The sequence below is a fragment of the Hyaloscypha bicolor genome (genome assembly GCF_002865645.1).
Source record: "Hyaloscypha bicolor E unplaced genomic scaffold K444scaffold_182, whole genome shotgun sequence".
Taxonomy (NCBI): Eukaryota; Fungi; Ascomycota; class Leotiomycetes; order Helotiales; family Hyaloscyphaceae; genus Hyaloscypha; species Hyaloscypha bicolor.
The window spans coordinates 3,673,185-3,690,401 of record NW_020194684.1 but is presented as its reverse complement, the minus strand read 5'-3'; the positions used below and the strand labels follow the sequence as shown (position 1 = coordinate 3,690,401).

Here is a 17,217-nt window from a genome sequence, read left to right as displayed (position 1 = left end):
TATTATCCGGCCCAATTCTAGTACTATTTTATATAATAATATAAGTTCTTATTTTATTTATTAATGAAGTAATTAGTTTTATTATTATTATATTATTTAAGCCAAAAGTTATATATAAGTACTATTAATAGCAAAATTAATAATTCTTTATTAAGATAAGTTTAAAAGCGATATACCATTTATTTATTGCCAAAATTGCCTTTAATTTCCTAATTAGGAATTCTGCCGGGGCGATAGCTAAGCTATACACTTTAGGCCTGGCTAAAATCGCGAAATCAAAAAATCAAAAAATCAGAAATTAGAAAATTAAATCTCGCTTCCACGTTTTGTCCGCTAACCCAGGTGTGGGCTCTGTCGGGCGGAGGGGGCTCGTTTAACATGGCTAATTTGCACACCCGGAAGCCGGATGAAAAGACATCCGAGTTGCTTGAGTATAACACTGCACAATTTTCTCTTGAAGCCCTGAAAATGATGCATTATCGTCAAACATATATACTAATTGATCGGTACAACTCTCTCCGGTTCGTTGCCAAGGACCGAACACCGCTTCGTCCTATTCTTCATCTATCATTGGTTTGTGCTTGGGAGGGGTCAGAGGCACAGTTCTTGAGGGACATATAAAAGCTGCTCTCCTGCCCTGATATTATCCTTGAATCTTGGGGACAATATTTTCATCCACTTCGAACATAAATACATACCTACCAAATCACATCTCCTTTCCCCCAAAATGTCCAAAACATTCCTCGTCACCTCCGCAAGTGGCTCTCAAGGCGGCTCCACAGCCCGTGAGCTCCTCAAACAAGGGCACAAAATCCACGCCCTCGTCCGGGACTCCTCCTCCGCGGCTGCAATCGCTCTTCAAACCCACGGCGCCATCCTCTTTAAGGGCGATTTCAACGACGCCCCCTCCATCGCCGCCGCAATAGAAGGCGTTGACGGTGTCTTCCTAAACACATTCCCCGACTTCAAGGACCCAGATGGCGAAGCACGCCAAGCACAGAATATTGTCGATGCCGCAAAAGCTGCAAAAACTGTGAAGACGGTTGTTGTTTCGACTGTGCATAAAGCTGCCGAATCAGCTGAACTCACTGCTCCCAAACCTGAGTATCCGTTCTTGAAGTACTACTATGCTCGGAAAGCGGGCGTGGAACGGGTTGTTATGGAGGCCGGGTTTGAGAACTGGACAGTATTGAGACCGGACTGTGGGTGCTGGGCGAGAATTTTCTTTCATACCTTTCTTGATGGTTTTATGTTTCTCCCTCGAGATGAGGTCCCCAGAGTTTTGAGACAATCTAGATCGAGCACTTGCTGACTCTCCCGTTATCTAGGGCTGAATTACCAGTACCTCGCTCCTGCATGCGCTGTCCATTTCCCAACTTACCGGGAAGAGCATGAGCTGACAGTGAGTTACGAGTCAACGTATAAAAAACGGCATTTCAGCCCTCGAGATGTAGGCAAGTTCGCTGCTGCTGCTTTGCTGGGGAAGGATGGATATAATGGAGAGGTCATTGAGCTTGCCGGCCAGGGACTGACGTTCGATGAGGTTGCAGCCATTTTGAGTAGAGTTTCTGGGGTCGAGGTGAAAGTTAGGTATAGGACTGACGATGAGACGAGGGAGTTGAATGAGAGTGGAAAGTTCCCAGTGTTGGAACAGCAACTTTTGTCGAGGGAGGTAACGTACAACGAGTATGATCCTAAGGAGTTGGAAAGGTTTGGGATTACGTTGGAGAGCCTGGAGGAGTATTTGCTGAAGGACAAGGGGAAGTTGCTGGAGACGTTGGGGGTGAAGGGATGAGCATTTTTATTTGGGTGCTGATAGACAGGAGATGTCCAATTACAGAAAAACAACTTCACGATCCTTTTCATCCACTTACTGTCTTGTGTTTCATTGTTCTATATACCGAGCTGCTTCGTAGCGTAACCTTGCCGTGAATTCCGAAAACATTGTCTAGTATCATTGACCCCATCGAAATCATCCAATCCATGTGTTTCGAAGACCGTAATATATCATATCACTAAAAATTGATAGCCAAAGATTTCTCGTTTCCACCAAGCTAGCTGCTTTTATCATCAAGAAACTTCTCCACCGCCCCTGCAAGATATTCGTGCACTCTCCAAGTAATATGTCCAGAATTGTACCAGAAATACTCCTCGATAGGCAAGCATCCATACGCGGCATAGTTGGTGGCAATATCCGGCGCGTCGTATCTTGGACAGTATGATTTCGTGTTTCTGATGCCGTATTCCGAAGGATTGTCAAGGATACCCGAAAGAAAAGAATATGTGTCAAAGACCATTGCTTTGGTCCCTGGATGGGAAGCAGCAAATTTGGTTGCAGATGAGGAAATGATGTTATTGTATTCATGGACCATGGTGCTGTTTGGAAGTGGGTGAGAGCTCAGTTGATTGCTGGGCTGGTACATGTCAATTCTGAAGCCACGAAAAAAGATATGGGGACTCAATGGAGCGTACCGTTCTATCCAACGGAGGGAGATTCATAAACAAGAAATTTCGATATCTAGCTTCGTATATCTGCTTAACAGCCTCGAATTCAGTTTCTATGATCTCGCTGTAGAAAGATGGGAAATCTGTGGCATTGTTGCGAGGAAAGGTGTACTTTGCAGAGTCGCTTATATCGTTTATGCCGATGAAAATCGCGACCAGTGCTCTGGAGACCTCTAATGGAATCACTGGTCTGGCATAGATTGACCACTGTTTGATTTGGTTCACGAAGGAGACGGTAAAGTTGTGATGAAGAGGAGTACTGTTTTATGTGAGAAGAAAATTCACATAATGTACTCGAACTCGGCGTCTTACAATGTTGTTGAGACATCCGATCCGGCGAACGCAAAGTCCCAGAGCTGTCTCCTACATTTTGAAGGGAGCCCAGAGAAACATCCTGTGAGGTATTCGACCCAGTTCGGTCCACCAGCTGATGTACCAGTCTGCACGCGTCAGATAAGCATATCAAAATCCACCATTTTCAAGATTCTCACTTGGTTTTGGACAATCTCATCTGTCAAGAGAGTTTGTGGGCTATATGAATAGTTTTGAACATCTCCAATGAAAGAGTAATTCTGACGTCCGGCTGTCCCTTGTACATAGGTGTAGGAGTCGCCGAAGGCAAGTCTGGCAGTGTCAATTATGTACAAGGGATCGGACGAATACGCTTACAGAAAGTTTACCTCGCCCCACTTGAAGCTCGATGAAGGTTGATGCCTTGGCAAAGCCTTGCTAAGCTGAAGCCAATAGCAGAGAACTATACCAAGAACAAGCTTCATGACGGCGCAATTAAGTTTTGAAATGCAGCTGTTCAAAACTCCACGAAAATCTATCAAGAATTATCCCCTGTTCTACAGCTGATCTTGTATGTTCTATCCATAATTTAGCCTACAATGCGGGGGTGACGTTTATGTGCTGCGGAGAAATTCATTTCCGCAGGCAGTGTCGATCTTCCAGATCTTCCCCGCCGGGGAAAAGGCTATTCCTGTCCGGGAACACTGGGAAGATGGCATATTTGATGACCCCGACAAACAACAAGTTTCCCCCATAAAGTATTGACTACTAATCAGAAGAGTAAGCTACATATCTCCTCTGTGATTGATATCGAAGAATTTGGATTTTGGCTAAGTCGCACGTGACTTTCTATTGAAGTATTGCAACCTAGAACGCCCGACTCAGACCTTGCTGAGCCTACGAGGTAAAACTTTGCGCCGCCGTCTTGTCTGTAGAGCTTGCTCACCGGAGATGAGCGCCGTCGTAGATTGGGCGAGAAGTCACCGTAGTGACGCGGTCGAATTATGCCTGGTTGTGGAGGGTGGGAAAATTCGCGAGTGACTACCCGCTTTGAAATAGTGCAAAAGCGAAGAATTTAATAGCCCGCAGCTTTTGACTCATGCTGTGGTGTCGGTAATGTAAGTTCCAAGTATCGTCAAGCTTGGTGTTGCCAGTTCTCTCATGAAAAATAATCTGATAAATAGACAGTGTTTGTTGAGATGTCAAGGGGATCCAGAAGTTTGGGGCCATCATCGATGGGAAAAAGAATTCTTTGACCCAATGCAAAGGTCTGGTTTGCTTTATGGATATCCCTTTAGATAAGGATGATTTCGCGCTCCTTCCCATCGTCTAGTCCGTGGAAACCCACAGTGAAGTCGATATCGCCCTGCCGGGCCTCTATACTGAGCTTCGTGACATAGTAAGGAATGAGATCAATGGCAAAAGGCTCTTGAACCCCTTCATCAGAATCTTTAAGGGCCTTCAGAACATCCGCCTGTTCGATCTGAATCTCTAGCCGGCCTCGCCGCTTGTACGTTTTCGCTCCTTCGCACTCTTGCAAAACAAGCCCATACCACCTCTGGCCATACGCTTTAACGCTGCAAAATGCAGCGGGCATGAATATCAATTCTCCAAATAAGATCGGGAACTCCCGTCGATGTTTGAAGAAAATTTGTTCGTACTCTGGATCGTCGAATGTGAGCCAACCGGGATACCTCTTGCCTTTGATGAAGACTTCAAGCACATTGTCCTTTGGAGGACGTTTTGGATAAGGGTCAATTGCCAACCAATCCGAGGGTGCGTCAGCAGGAATCAACTCCTTCCCTGCTTGTCCAAAGTGTTTGTTGGCTGTACATGGGACGGTGAAGATCCGTGCTTTGAGGCGTAGAAGAATCTTTTCCCGTTGGTGGGAAGCCTGATACCCGGCCATGTCGATGGAGGATCCTAGGTACTGGAGGTGGATATCTTCTGCCCATAACTGGAACGGATCCCACATCACCGTGCATCCCGTAGAAGCCCAACTCCAGCTGGGAGCGACGAACTTCTCGCAAGTCGAGATGCCACGCAGATCTGTGGCGCCAATACGCTCCCAGAGCAACTGATGAGCGATATCATTTCGCCAAAGTCCCGCAAGATACTCACCTCCGGTTGCATTCTGGACGAGCTGTGCCAATCCACTCAATGCAACTAGTACATCCGTTGGGAAAGTCAACTTCATTCGTGAGTATAATTCCACGATAGTTCTCCACCGTGGTAAACTTTCGACTCTGTTCCACGGTCCTTACCCTCCTTCAGCTTGGCCGCAAGGTTCTTAACCTCCAGAAAGTGCGTCCACAGAGTAACACTAGCGGGCCCGTTGGGGGCAACATCGGGATGCGTCTCACAAGCTCTGACATGCTCGCACTCCCACACGATCTGCTCTGCTCCAAAATGCACAACCCTTGACGAAAGAAGGCGTTCTTGGAACACCCATCCCCGGGAATTCAGCGGTCCTTTCTCAACCGCCCTTTGCAGTCGATTGTAATCCATCACCTGACATTGTCCATCCGCATAGCGTTCATAAAGTTCATCGCGTAATGACTGCAAGCGTTCGTCGAACGACCCTTGCCCACGTTGGAAACGATTGAAATCTATCATTTCATAGCGATCCTTCACACCTTTCCCGAATTCCCACTTGCATGGAATTTGGAGGGATTGAATGGCAGCCGCATTACGAAAGTAGAAAAGCCCGCCGACCGAGTCTGGTGATGCAGTTGCTGCGAGGTTGCAGTACGCATCCATGTATATCTTATCCATTTTGGATGATTGGTCTCTCCAATCTGGCGCCGAGTCTTGAATAATGCAGAGTGAGTCGACCCAGATATATCTCTCGCCCAGTTGCCGGGTTGCTTCAACGGCGTCTTGAAATGTTTTCGGGAGCGCTAAAACCTCGATTCCAGCTTGAAATGAGGAGAGGCCGGCCTGTGTCAATTTCATTACCTGGGCATTACCCCAGCAGTGACTGAGCGTCAGATATCGAGAACTTTGGTCTTCTTCGGAGAGGTCGCCGTGCAGGCGTAGATGGACGGCATTGTCACCCAGACTCCCAACGTCGATGATGCGGTCTGGGAGGATTCTGTGCCCAACTGGAGCTTCTGTACCGTGCTTCTCTGTGCAATTCTTCAGCCAGGTACGGATTAACTTCCACGTCTCGGGAGAATTGCTATGCACGGATGGCTGATGAGTGATCGTCGGTTCATCGCTTCCTTTTCTGATTCAGCAAATATGTCTCAAATTGGCCCAGCAGTCTTACCCATTAACGCTTCTACCCAAAGAAGCACATCCGGTTCATGCATCGTTCCCGTGCTGTTGAACATCAACTCTGAGCGCGGGGAGGTGTTGTAGGTCGTCTTCCTTGACCATCTCGTCCGAAATTCGTCCATCGCCTTTGGAATCTGATCCCAGATAGTGTTACACAGGAGGCATCCTTGGTCCCTTGCGAGTTGGAATTCTTCGAGGGACGAGTGGTGAGGATATTCTATGCAAGGCTGTGGGTCGTGGCCGAAAATATTTTCGCATGCAGGGCAGAGAATGGAATCCATGACCGATGAGAGGACGAGACTTCTCTATTTGCTCTCTCAACGGCCAGTTCCCGCTTCGAGGGAAAATAGAGGGAGAGGAATCGAAACAGCTTTGACTCGAGCCTCGTTTTGCTCATTCTTTCTCGAAAGTGAAGAAACCGAGGCTTCAGCTGAGTCGCCCGCCAGCCACAGCGAAGGGGCTTGGCCACTCAGCCGCTCCACCCCAAGACATGACGTACAGTACTCAGATATAGCATTCTGTCTTCCTCAATCTTCATTCCCGAACAAATGTTATTTGATGTCAATCAAGAGATGAGATGATATTTGGGAAGTTTAAGCTGCCTGGTGCAGGGATGGTGCTGTCGACCACGCGAAACACCACTCGGATCCCCCTTGTATCTCCGGCCAACGAGTCCTGTCAAAGACAAACCAGGACTGAGGAACAAAGCTAATAATAAACAGCTAACTTTTGCATGATTTCTTCGTCAAGATTAAGATTTCTATAATGCTTTCCTCGATATCAAACCGTACCGAGTCCGGCCGAGGGTCCCCATTTACAGCCCGCTGCGCAGCCATTTGAGCCACGTTTCAGGGTCACCCCACCACTCTCGCGTCACTTGTGGCTCGTGGCTCCGCTCTCAAAACAAAACATCATTCGGCAGGGAAAAACACTTAAAACTGACGTCGCGCATATCTTCAAAACCGTATGATGGCCAACCCAGCATTCACTTTCGACTCTCCGCTGCTCAAAGCAAACTCCTGTTACAGGCTATGAGGGACAGCTCTTTTTGTGAGAGACACGACGTCCCAGGCCAGCATGTCGATGCGAAATGAGATGATCAGGCGGTGGAAGGAAAGACGCTCGGCTTCAGGTACCTCGACCCTCACGGATGCTTCGGCTGCAATTACTCGGCCTACGACTGCGGTCGATTCAGAGGCAGAGGCCGAATTTCGCAATCATGCCCTGCCCAAGATCATTGAAGGTGCCGTCGTAGCCGCGTTCAGTAGCGACAACTTCCGGGAAGCCGTCGCGTCGATGGTTGACCCAGCCTTCACGAGGCAACACGATAAATTGAACCAGCTGAAGTTAGCGAACTTGAATTTGGAGTCCTTGCTTCAAACACGTCTCGATGAGCTCCCTTCGTTGTTGCAGCCGGCTATAGATCACATGACCTCTATCGAAGTCCCTGGCCATGAAAAGGAATTGGAAAAGCTGGCGGCAGGACAGGATGGATGCCTCCACTTGCTAGAAGTGTTCAGTGAGAAAATCGGCGGGATTGAGCAACAGCTCCAAGGTTTCGACGGACGAATGAAAGCTCTCGAAGAGAAGGTGGTGAACGCTGATTTGAGATCAGCCATCCGGTTCGGGGAGATCTCGAACGAGCTCCAGGATCGGAACACCACTCTGAATGACCGGCTTTGGGAACTGGAAAGAGAAGTGGGCGGGAAGGTAGACGGGCAACAGCGACGAATTGTTGGACTTGGCGAAGACTTTGGAAAAGGAATACGGAAAATTCAGGAGAGAATGTCGGCACTGGAAACATTGCAATCTACCCAGAAGGGCGAGGGCTCAGTCTCCAATGACGATTTATTTGAAAAAATTGAGAAGATGGGCAAGCCGTTATCGAAATTAGACGCCATGGAAAGCAGCCTGCGACGAGACATTCACGCCCTTAGTTCCAAGGTCTCCTCATTGGATACTTCGTCTCTTGAGTCTCATCATCGGAGACTTGAAGGGATTGAGAGAGCATTGTCGGGCATCAAGGATGAGATTGCTACTCAAGGAACGCTTGCCTCCCTGGATTCAAAGCTTCTGTCTGTCAATAATGCTCGCCTCGACACTGTTGCATCCAATGTGACCAAGCTTGGCTTCCTGCTCGAGTCCGTCAAAGAACAAGTGTTTGATGACGAAGCTGCTCAGTCACACGCGGAGAAGCTGGAGTCCCTCCACCTGAAAATGGTTGACCTAATCGGTGTCATTGGCTCAGTCCAGAAGCATGTTGATTCTCTTGATACGTCCGTTCTCACATCCCATTCCGAAAAGCTGGAGGTGCTTGAGTCAAAGATGGCAGAACTGATTGGCGGTGTTGGGACTGTACAGCAGCACGTCAGGTCTCTGGATACATCCGCACTCACATCCCATTCGACACAATTAGGCGAACTAGTATCAAGCCTGACTCGAGTTGAGGAGCAGCTCAAGCTTATCGATACAGCCCCTCTCGCATCCCATTCGGAACGACTTGGAGACCTTGCATCAGACATGGCACTCGTTCAGATGGCTCTGAAGGAGGTCGATACAACCCCTCTCTCTTCACATTCCGAAACACTGTTTGAAATCGAGGCAAGGATTGCAGAGATGCGAGAGAGCATCGACGGCAAGCTTTCAACGCAAGCCGAATCGTTCGACATCATCAATGGAAAGATATCGTCGCTTCCGGAGGTGGCCAAAGTTGATTCTATCTTGGCAAGCCTGGAAGACACCAAGTTAGCAACCTCAAATGGTATTGAAACTCTCTCAATTACGGCCGATAAGATCCTGGACAACTCCACCTCAACCCAAGCTACCCTCTCATCCCATTCCGTGACACTGCAAAGCACCTCACGGGAATTGGCGGCATTCCGCACCGAAATCCCAGATACTCTGAAACTGCTCGTTTCCAAGCTGGATGATATCAGGTCTCAAGTTGACTTCGGAGATGACACGCTCAGTTCCACGATTGCCAATATGAGCGAGGAGTTTCAAAAACTCATTGCAATGGTCAGCAGTCAAGGATCTGAGACCAGTGCAACACTGGCAAAGATCACTTCAGCGGCAGAAACTTCCGATTCGAATCAAGCTGCTGCAACGAAACTTCTGAGTGAGAATGTGGGTGGAACTCTTGGTGGTATTCTGAGCAGCATCCAAGGAATACACGGAAACCAGGGAGAGATCCAGAAGAGCATTCAGGAAATGCATGAAAGCACCATGTCCGAGATACGGCACAAGGATGCCAGTATTCTGGCCGAGGTGCAGAAAGCAAATGCTTCGCATGCGGAGCATTCAGCTCGATTCGAGGAAGCAAAAGCATCTGCTGATGCTCATACGAAAGCTTTGGGAGACGGATTTGCAAACTTGGGAACTGTTGGCAGGGAGTCACACGCTCGCCTCGACTCAATTTCTACGACTTTGGACGTGGCAAAGATCTCAAATGCAGCGCACGCTACCGCTTTGGATGCACTTCTCACTACACATAAACAGCATTCAACCTCCTTAGACGAGCTTCATGCTACTTCCACTCAACTTCTCAATGGCCAAGAGAAGTCAATCCCTTTCGCCGAGACTCAGTTCTCCGCCCTTGTTGCTCTCCACGACTCTGTTCCCAAGAAAGAAGACCTCGAAACTTTGCGAACCCATATTAGCACCGTTTTAGAAATTTTGAGAAAGCATAGCAGTGCTTTAGAAGGCGTTAGTACAAGCGAATCCATCTCTTCGCTGTCGAAGCAAATATCAGAGGCACGTGATCTCATTACCACCAGTACAGACGATGTACAGAGCGAACTCAAGTCTCTGAAACCGCTCCTGGGAGCTCAAGAGTCTCTCACAAATGAAGTGATGGCCGAGAACAACAATGTCCGGGAAAGCGTGGCCGAAGTGCTCGAGGAGATCAGATCGAATAAGGCTTTGATGGAGGAGCATTCATCGTCGGCTAGAACCGAAGGGACTGCGATCATGGAAGGCATCCTAGGACTCAGAGTCTTGTCGGAGGAAGCAAGGTTGTCTTCAGAATTGGCAGAAGTCAGAGCCTTGGTCCAGGATGTGAAAGACGGCGCCAAAGCTGCCGAGGCTGCACTTCAAGCACAGCTCAAATCCGTCATCGACAATGGCGAGAATACCTCCAGCTCTTTGACCGCAACTTCGCACTCAATTAAATCTCTCAGAGAGTCTTTATCTCCAGCGCCAGTTCTCGAGCGTATTGCGAACCTGAAAGCACTGGTTGAAGATATTGACGTTAATCTCGCTTCTGTAACCCCCGAAATTCTTGTTGGTACAAAGTCAATCGAGCATGCGATGATGTCTTATGCACGCACAATCATGGAGATGAATAGTCATATTCAGATCGTCAAAGATGATCCAACAACCTCCTTGATCTTGAGCGAGATTGGGACGATCAAGGAGACTGAGAGGAAAAACATGGATGCACTCCTTACAATGAATGATAGCCTGGGCGGCGTTGGTGGAAAGATCAAGGATAGTGAAACTGCAATTTCCAAATCACTTCAAGAGGTACAGTCCGCAGTTTCGCAAGCCGAATTGTCGAAGAAAACAGAAAGTGATGCTCTGGCGGCTGATCTCAGCCGTCTGGAGACCAGCTTAGCGACCTCAACAAATGAGCTGCGAGAAGCTATGAAAGTTGTCGATACTGTGGTCCAAGCAAACGAACAGGCTATTGGATTATCCCACAGCAAACTGTCTGATGTCCACACCATGGCGTCAAGAATAGCCGCAGATATGACTGGCCTCCACACAGAGCAGTTTCCAAAGCTCAGCCACGACATCCAAGCCATTAACCTCAGCAAACTGAACACTGCTGTGGCAACAACGGAGAAGGAACTCATATCCATCACTACCACCCTCGACGAGCTCACGCAACTTTCAAGAGGTCGTGACGCCTTGATTTCCTCGATCGACGCAAAGGTCACCCAAACCAACGATACCACAACAACGGGCATGACAAAACTACAAAGCTCAATTCAATCCATCGACACCACACTCACCCAATCAACCCAAACCTCAACCAAAACGCAGAACCTCTTGCAATCCCACACTCCTCTCCTCGAAACCATCAACTCCTCCCTCGCCTCAAGCGCTGCATCCACCACGAACACACTTTCCGCCCTCTCCACCACCCTAGATTCCATCTCCACAGAACTCAACACCGTCACTCCCGCCGTGCGTATAAACTCCGCCGCCATCTCGCGGGTAGACCGTGCTGTCCTCGAGACCGGCGCCCAAATCAAGAGCGTAGTCCTTGACGGCTCCGCCAAAACATCACGAGAGATCGACGCCGCACTCGAGCAAATCGACGAATCGTTACACGACAGCAACACACGACTGATGGGTATTTCCGACTTCGAGCTCCCAAGGATCGAGCAAGGGGTCAAGGAGTTAGAGGGCTTGGTTGAAAGGGAACTTGATGGCGGGGTGCGGGAGACGAGGCGGAATGGGAGTATGTTGGGCGTTATCGGTGCCCGGGTTGTGGGCACGCAGAAGTTGTTTGATGAGATGGTTGATAGCCATGAGCGGAGGGCGAGGGAGGAGGGGCATGGTGGTGGGGGCAGGAGTTTGGAGGGGAGTGGCGTGCTGAGTCCTGGTGGTCTACATCTCGGCGCGGGCGGGAGTCTCGCGCATGGCAGGGGTGAGTTTAGAAGGCTGGGGAGTAGTAGGTTTAGGAGCCATAGTAATGCGAGTAGTGGGAAGGAGACGAGCGGGAGTGTGGTGAAAGGGAACAATTCGTGATAAATGTGCTGTGATGGCTTTTCTTTTGTTGGTTTGAGAGTTGGATCGGGAGGAAAACATATATGTGGATGGGGTTTGGCGTCTGTTTAGGGGGAAATGATTTTACATATCTACTACTAGATACAGACTTTTCCTTCGCGCTATGAGAAAACCTGGTCAGCGTGTCAAATAGCAAGGTACCTAACAACCGGCAACAGGCGTGATATTTCCCCGTCCGCCATCGTCTGGTAGAAAATCATGTCTACCAGTATTTGAACAAAACTGGCAACTAATAGAAACTTATATATGACACTTGAAATAAAGGTTTATTTGACCGTGCAATCTGGGATAAGTTAGATAAATGGATTTTCTGGAAAGGTGAAGGGAGGACAATCACCATCCTAGGTAAGGCTCAGGACGGCAACTACCTCTAAATGTTATGTCTATAAGGGTTCTGATTCATTCATTTGCGTTGGAGAAACCGCAGTCCTAATTTAAACATACTGGCCGGGAGGAAATGTGTAGGAAACCCAGGGAATACACCATTCTATAGTTTGACATCGCCACCTTTGGCGGAATCTGTTCCATTCACATTAGAAATTTACGCTGGAAAACTTTTAACTGCAGGCGGGGAGTTTTCAAAGTCTCGGGGAGGACAGAAGGATGGCTCAGCTCGCTCGTTCCGTCTTGGAAACAACCTCTTTACCTCAACCAACGCCATTCCCTGACTGCAATTGTCACCACACCGGCACCGTTCTGCCGTCGAAGGTCATCGAGCCCTTGCATTGTATAATCGATCTCTTGCACACCCTCAACGTCGGGACCGAGTTAAGTCTCAAATACGCAACGAAGCATTCACTATGAAGACCTCAGGCTCAGACCCAGCGCACAAGTATTGTAAGTTAGTATATCCATTTCTTCTAGGATTTAACTGTCCCAATCGAACCAACTTCCTATAGGGATGCTCTTGGCTTCGAAATCGTCCAAATATTCGTTGGTCCAGAAAAACAGGCTTTCCAAGTGCACAGTAATCTGATATGCTCCGTCTCGCACTTCTTCGAGAAAGCTTTCAATGACGGTTGCGTCGAAGGCACTGAGAACAAGATGGACTTGCCTAAAGACGCCCCAAAGACAGTGTTAATGTTTGTTGCTTGGCTGTATAATAAGAGAGAGTTGGTGTTTGACAGAAAGAGTTGTGTCTCATCCTCAGGAAAATCGACCTTTTCATCTTCACAGACGCCAAGCAATGCAATCCACTGAGAAACACTGTACTGGATACCCTACAAGATAGGCTTTGCTGTAAGCATTTATCTCTTGCCGGGGGGAGGGGGGAGGGGAGGGTGCGTGCACAGCATATTTTCGAGAATACACGCACCAGTACAACAATCTCATGTTGCTCATTCTTTAGAGTTAAAGGTATTCCACTTCGTAATTTTATTTCTACGTTTCTCTATTCTGAGAAGAGCATATTAAAAAGTGTGGTCCACTAATAGCCGGTGCCTCTCCCACGCGCTTCGCTTGTGGTCGGGATAAGCAAGTGTCTCGTTTAACCAAGTATCCCATCGAGAAAATACGGGCCCTAAAATTTACATATGATCCTTACCAAAAAACGCGTCTTGCAATTGCGTATTTAGCCCAACTTATTAACCAATTTATTATTTAATTTATATATAAAGATTCCAAAAATAGATATACTATTATTTAATTCTACTAGAATTAGGAAGATATTCTGGGAGTATTTCTATTATCTATATACTACAGAAGCTAATTACTACCATATCTTTAATAAGACCCGCAAATAGTGCCTTGAGAATAATAATAATTCAGTAATTACTACTACAAGAATATATTATATTAAGGAAGCTTCTTTACGAAAATCAGTATTCTGTAAGTATAATAAGAAGAGGAACTCCCAAGAACTCTATAATACATATAATAGTAATAATAAGATCCTGAACAAGATATAGGAGCAGGAAATCAGGTAGTATTATTACGAGTAGTAAGAGGCTGGTTTAGGGGCTATATATTAGATAATTTAAGCTATAATTATATATTTAAAAGCTATAAGTATATCTTCTAAATCGAACTATTTAGCTAATATAAATAGGCTAAATCTCCTCTAAAACTATTACCTTTAGCTAGCTAGTTTAGTATATAGATACGGAATTACAAGATACTTTATATAATTAAAACAAAGCCAATTATATATATATAACTCAAATTTTATATAAAAGAGAATATTAGAATATGGTTACAGAAATATTATAATATTCTGGAAAAGCTTTATATTATAAAAGAAAAGAAAATTCTAAATATAAACAAGTCAGGAATATATATTAGTTACTTTACTTGTAACGGCGAGATTAATACAATAGTCAAAGGCTCAAAGTTTAAAGAATCTCATGTATTAGAAAATACTAAGCTATAAAACAAAGTAGGGAGGATGCCTCGACCTTTAGTATTATTCCGTCCAAGTAATTCCGGCTTAGCTTTATTTTATGCCTGTTTCCAATATCCTATCCTTAGCAGATCATGCCCTTACGCCAGCCATTACATTATTCCCCCCCTCCAAAGAGAAATCTAAATGCCCTTATTTAGGGAATTATTCAGCCGCAATATAGAAAAGAAAAAAAAGAAAACAACGGCCATTAACCCTATTCCGTCTAATCCCCATAGCTTACTTATAATCAAAGCATAATCTTGACTCCGCTAGAATAACCTAGTTCCTAGTACGTTCTGGCTAGTCCTCAGTATCCGTTACTCGTATTATGCCTGTACCTATATTAATAATATGGTCTGGAAGTGCCGTATAGGCTATGGCCGATATTAGGACTATTATTATCGGGCGATCTTTGAATAGGGGTAGCAAATCAAGTCCATTCATTAATATAGGCTTTAATATAATAGCTTGCTTGCCTTTCTTCTTAGCTAGGGTAGCGATATTTGGCTTAATTATACTGTCTCTGAGCTACTTAATTAACTTCTGGGCCTTCTCAAGCTTAATATATACATTCTCAAGTTATCCTTCTATAATAGAGATTTATTTATTAAGGGCGGCCACTTGAACTACTTTATTATCAAATCCCCGGGTCTTGAGCTATATAATCTTGGTCTTATAGAAGCTTCTAAGGAGTTTTCCGACTTCCTAAACGGCGTTATATACTAATTTATTAATGTCTATAGGGTATTACTCCTTTAACTCGGTATTCAGGATTATTTTCTAGCTCTTGGTTTCAGACTAGTACTTTATATAATAACTAGTACTTAGTACTATACGTCTTCTGGTCATAACAGGTATCTTAATACTAGTTTGGCCACCTTTATTATAGTCAGAGTCTTCTTTATTACTAGAAGTCTTTTCGTCCTTAGTCTTTTTATTATTAGAATCCTTACTATTATCTAATGCCTTATACTTCTTAGACAAGCTAGCCTTACTCTTTTTAACCTTCTTAGTATTTGGCTCCGTAAGGTTAATAAGGAAGCCCTTATTAATACCGTCCATTCCGCCTATTAAACTATTAGGCTTATTATTACTAGTAACCAAAACCTCTATTTCATTATCCTTAGAACTTTCTGCTAAGATATCCTCTATAGTAATTTCAGGTATATTCTCAAAAGTAGTACGGGCCATATTCTATATATTAATCTATTCTTGGGTAAGGAAATTACTATTTTTATTTATAAAGATAGTTTGGCTAGTAATTATATTAATAATAGTAATAGCTACTAAACTTGAGATACCGCCGCTACTACTCAAGTTACCCAGGATCTGGCGAGTAATCTTACTTAGTCCGGCTATAGATAATATATTACCGGGATTTCTTGTCTATTTCGTCTTTATTAATGGTTTTATTAAGGCAGTAGTAATAGTATAAATAATTAAGGTTATAAAGATTAAAGTAGTTAAGAAGGTTTCCCTCGATTTTTAATAATATTTCGAACTAATATAGGCGAGTATTTACTTTTAGTTTAGCTTTAAGAATTTACTTCTTTTTTTTATTTTATAATTTGCCTAGATAGCAAAATATAATCTAGTATAGTAAAAAAAGATATTTTGCCCAGATTTCTAGAAAAGAAAGTAGATACTAATATAGTAAAATAAAGAAAATATACTAGAGTTTAGATAAAACCCGGGAAATATCTAGGTTTTTCTTCTCTTTTTCTAGTTATAAAGGCCTTATTATTAAGATTTATTATTATCTAAATAGTCTTTATTAAACTCGTCCTCTTTAATATACTAAATCCATTTATTTAGTCGGATAGGAGATCCCGCTTTACCGGGGTTTTACTTGTGAAATTTATATAGTTTAAGTACTAAGTTCTTAAAGTTAATATAAGGTACTATTTATTATCTATATCCTATTTCTTTTATTTAACTTTATGGTAAAGCTTACTATAAAGTATTTTAGAAAAAAGAATCTTTTCGACTTCTTATTTAAGTTTGCTATTAACTTTAGTAAAACCAGGCTTTTTATTAGTTTAGCCAGGTAATAGATTAGTAGGATTCTTATAAAGTTTATTTATATAGAAAATTAGCTAAATCCTATATAATAGGGAAAAATCTAATTAATATAAATAGCTAACTATTTTATTAATCTTAAATAATTCGGTAAGGAAATAGTCTAATTTATTAGATAAATAGTCCGTTTTCTATATCTTTTTAATTATATAGATTATATCTCCTGAACCAAAATCTAGTTCTTATTATTTCTTATTAGCTTACTTGGCTTAATACTTCTGAGCTACTACTATATATTCTCGGATATAATTAATAGTAGTATTAATTCTCTTAGCCTACTATTATACTTCTTCCCGATTAAGTTTCTTTCTTAGTATTTTAAACTCTATTATTAGTAATATTTAGTTAAAGCTTAGCCAGGGTTTATATCTATAGTTAACTATTAAGGGAAATAAGCTAGTTAATTTATATAGGCAGGCAGTGCCTATAGTATTAAGTACCGGGAATAAATCTGTCTAATTATTCTGGAAATAATTAATAAAGAGACGAAATCGGGTATTAATAATCTAGTTAATAATTTCTATTTATCTATCGGTTTGGGTATATTCTATAATCGAGAGCTTTAGCTTAGTTCTAGTTAATCTTAATAGTTTATTTATAAAGTCTAAAATAAACTAGGGTTCTCGGTTACTTATAATAGTAAGAAAAGAACCTCGGAATTACTAGATATAGTAGTAGAATAGGCTAGTAATAGTTCTGGCTATAGTATTCTTGGTTATTAGTAGGCTTATATATTATTTAGATAATTTATTAACTATAATAAATATATTATTATATCTTTTACTTATAAAGCCAGGGATATAGAAGTCTATAGACAAATCGTCTCATATTCTCAGGAGAACTAGTAATAAATATAATAGGCCTAATATTTTATCTCTTAGCTTATA

The 17,217-nt window shown here is 43.9% G+C and overlaps 5 protein-coding genes across 5 annotated transcripts; 3 read left to right on the top strand and 2 right to left on the bottom strand.

Annotated features, from left to right (window-relative positions):
- The first annotated feature begins 598 nt into the window (after positions 1-598).
- K444DRAFT_620655 (NAD dependent epimerase/dehydratase) lies at positions 599-1,854 on the top strand. The gene is made up of 2 exons (XM_024881754.1): positions 599-1,202; positions 1,329-1,854. Exons 1-2 carry the CDS (start codon positions 728-730, stop codon positions 1,793-1,795), a joined length of 942 nt encoding a protein of 313 aa, XP_024728471.1. The 5' UTR covers positions 599-727; the 3' UTR covers positions 1,796-1,854.
- Positions 1,855-1,864: 10 nt separating this feature from the next.
- Positions 1,865-3,281, bottom strand: K444DRAFT_669329 (carbohydrate esterase family 16 protein; the record flags this gene model as incomplete). The annotated part of the gene is made up of 5 exons (XM_024887514.1): positions 1,865-2,414; positions 2,473-2,764; positions 2,818-2,945; positions 2,997-3,129; positions 3,175-3,281. The coding sequence occupies 5 exons, from the start codon at positions 3,279-3,281 to the stop codon at positions 2,055-2,057; spliced, it is 1,020 nt and encodes a 339-aa protein (XP_024728470.1). The 3' UTR covers positions 1,865-2,054.
- An 809-nt stretch (positions 3,282-4,090) lies between these two features.
- On the bottom strand, positions 4,091-6,356 carry K444DRAFT_669328 (HET-domain-containing protein; the record flags this gene model as incomplete). Its single annotated transcript, XM_024887513.1, has 3 exons — positions 4,091-4,962; positions 5,061-6,020; positions 6,068-6,356. 3 exons carry the CDS (start codon positions 6,354-6,356, stop codon positions 4,091-4,093), a joined length of 2,121 nt encoding a protein of 706 aa, XP_024728469.1.
- A 586-nt stretch (positions 6,357-6,942) lies between these two features.
- K444DRAFT_620653 (uncharacterized protein) lies at positions 6,943-12,148 on the top strand. Its single transcript, XM_024881753.1, has one exon. The coding sequence runs from the start codon at positions 7,153-7,155 to the stop codon at positions 11,830-11,832; it is 4,680 nt and encodes a 1,559-aa protein (XP_024728468.1). The 5' UTR covers positions 6,943-7,152; the 3' UTR covers positions 11,833-12,148.
- A 641-nt stretch (positions 12,149-12,789) lies between these two features.
- K444DRAFT_504244 (uncharacterized protein) lies at positions 12,790-12,978 on the top strand (the record flags this gene model as incomplete). The annotated part of the gene is made up of 1 exon (XM_024873377.1): positions 12,790-12,978. A coding segment is annotated over one exon (189 nt), but the record flags the coding sequence as incomplete, so codon positions are not given.
- Positions 12,979-17,217: the final 4,239 nt, after the last annotated feature.

Bases quoted from the DNA above. Each gene is read 5' to 3' on its own strand.
- K444DRAFT_620653 (XM_024881753.1), top strand. From the start codon at position 7,153: ATGTCGATGCGAAATGAGATGATCAGGCGGTGGAAGGAAAGACGCTCG.
- K444DRAFT_620655 (XM_024881754.1), top strand. From the start codon at position 728: ATGTCCAAAACATTCCTCGTCACCTCCGCAAGTGGCTCTCAAGGCGGC. The intron at 1,203-1,328 runs GTGGGTGCTGGG...CCCGTTATCTAG, and splicing joins GACAGTATTGAGACCGGACT to GGCTGAATTACCAGTACCTC.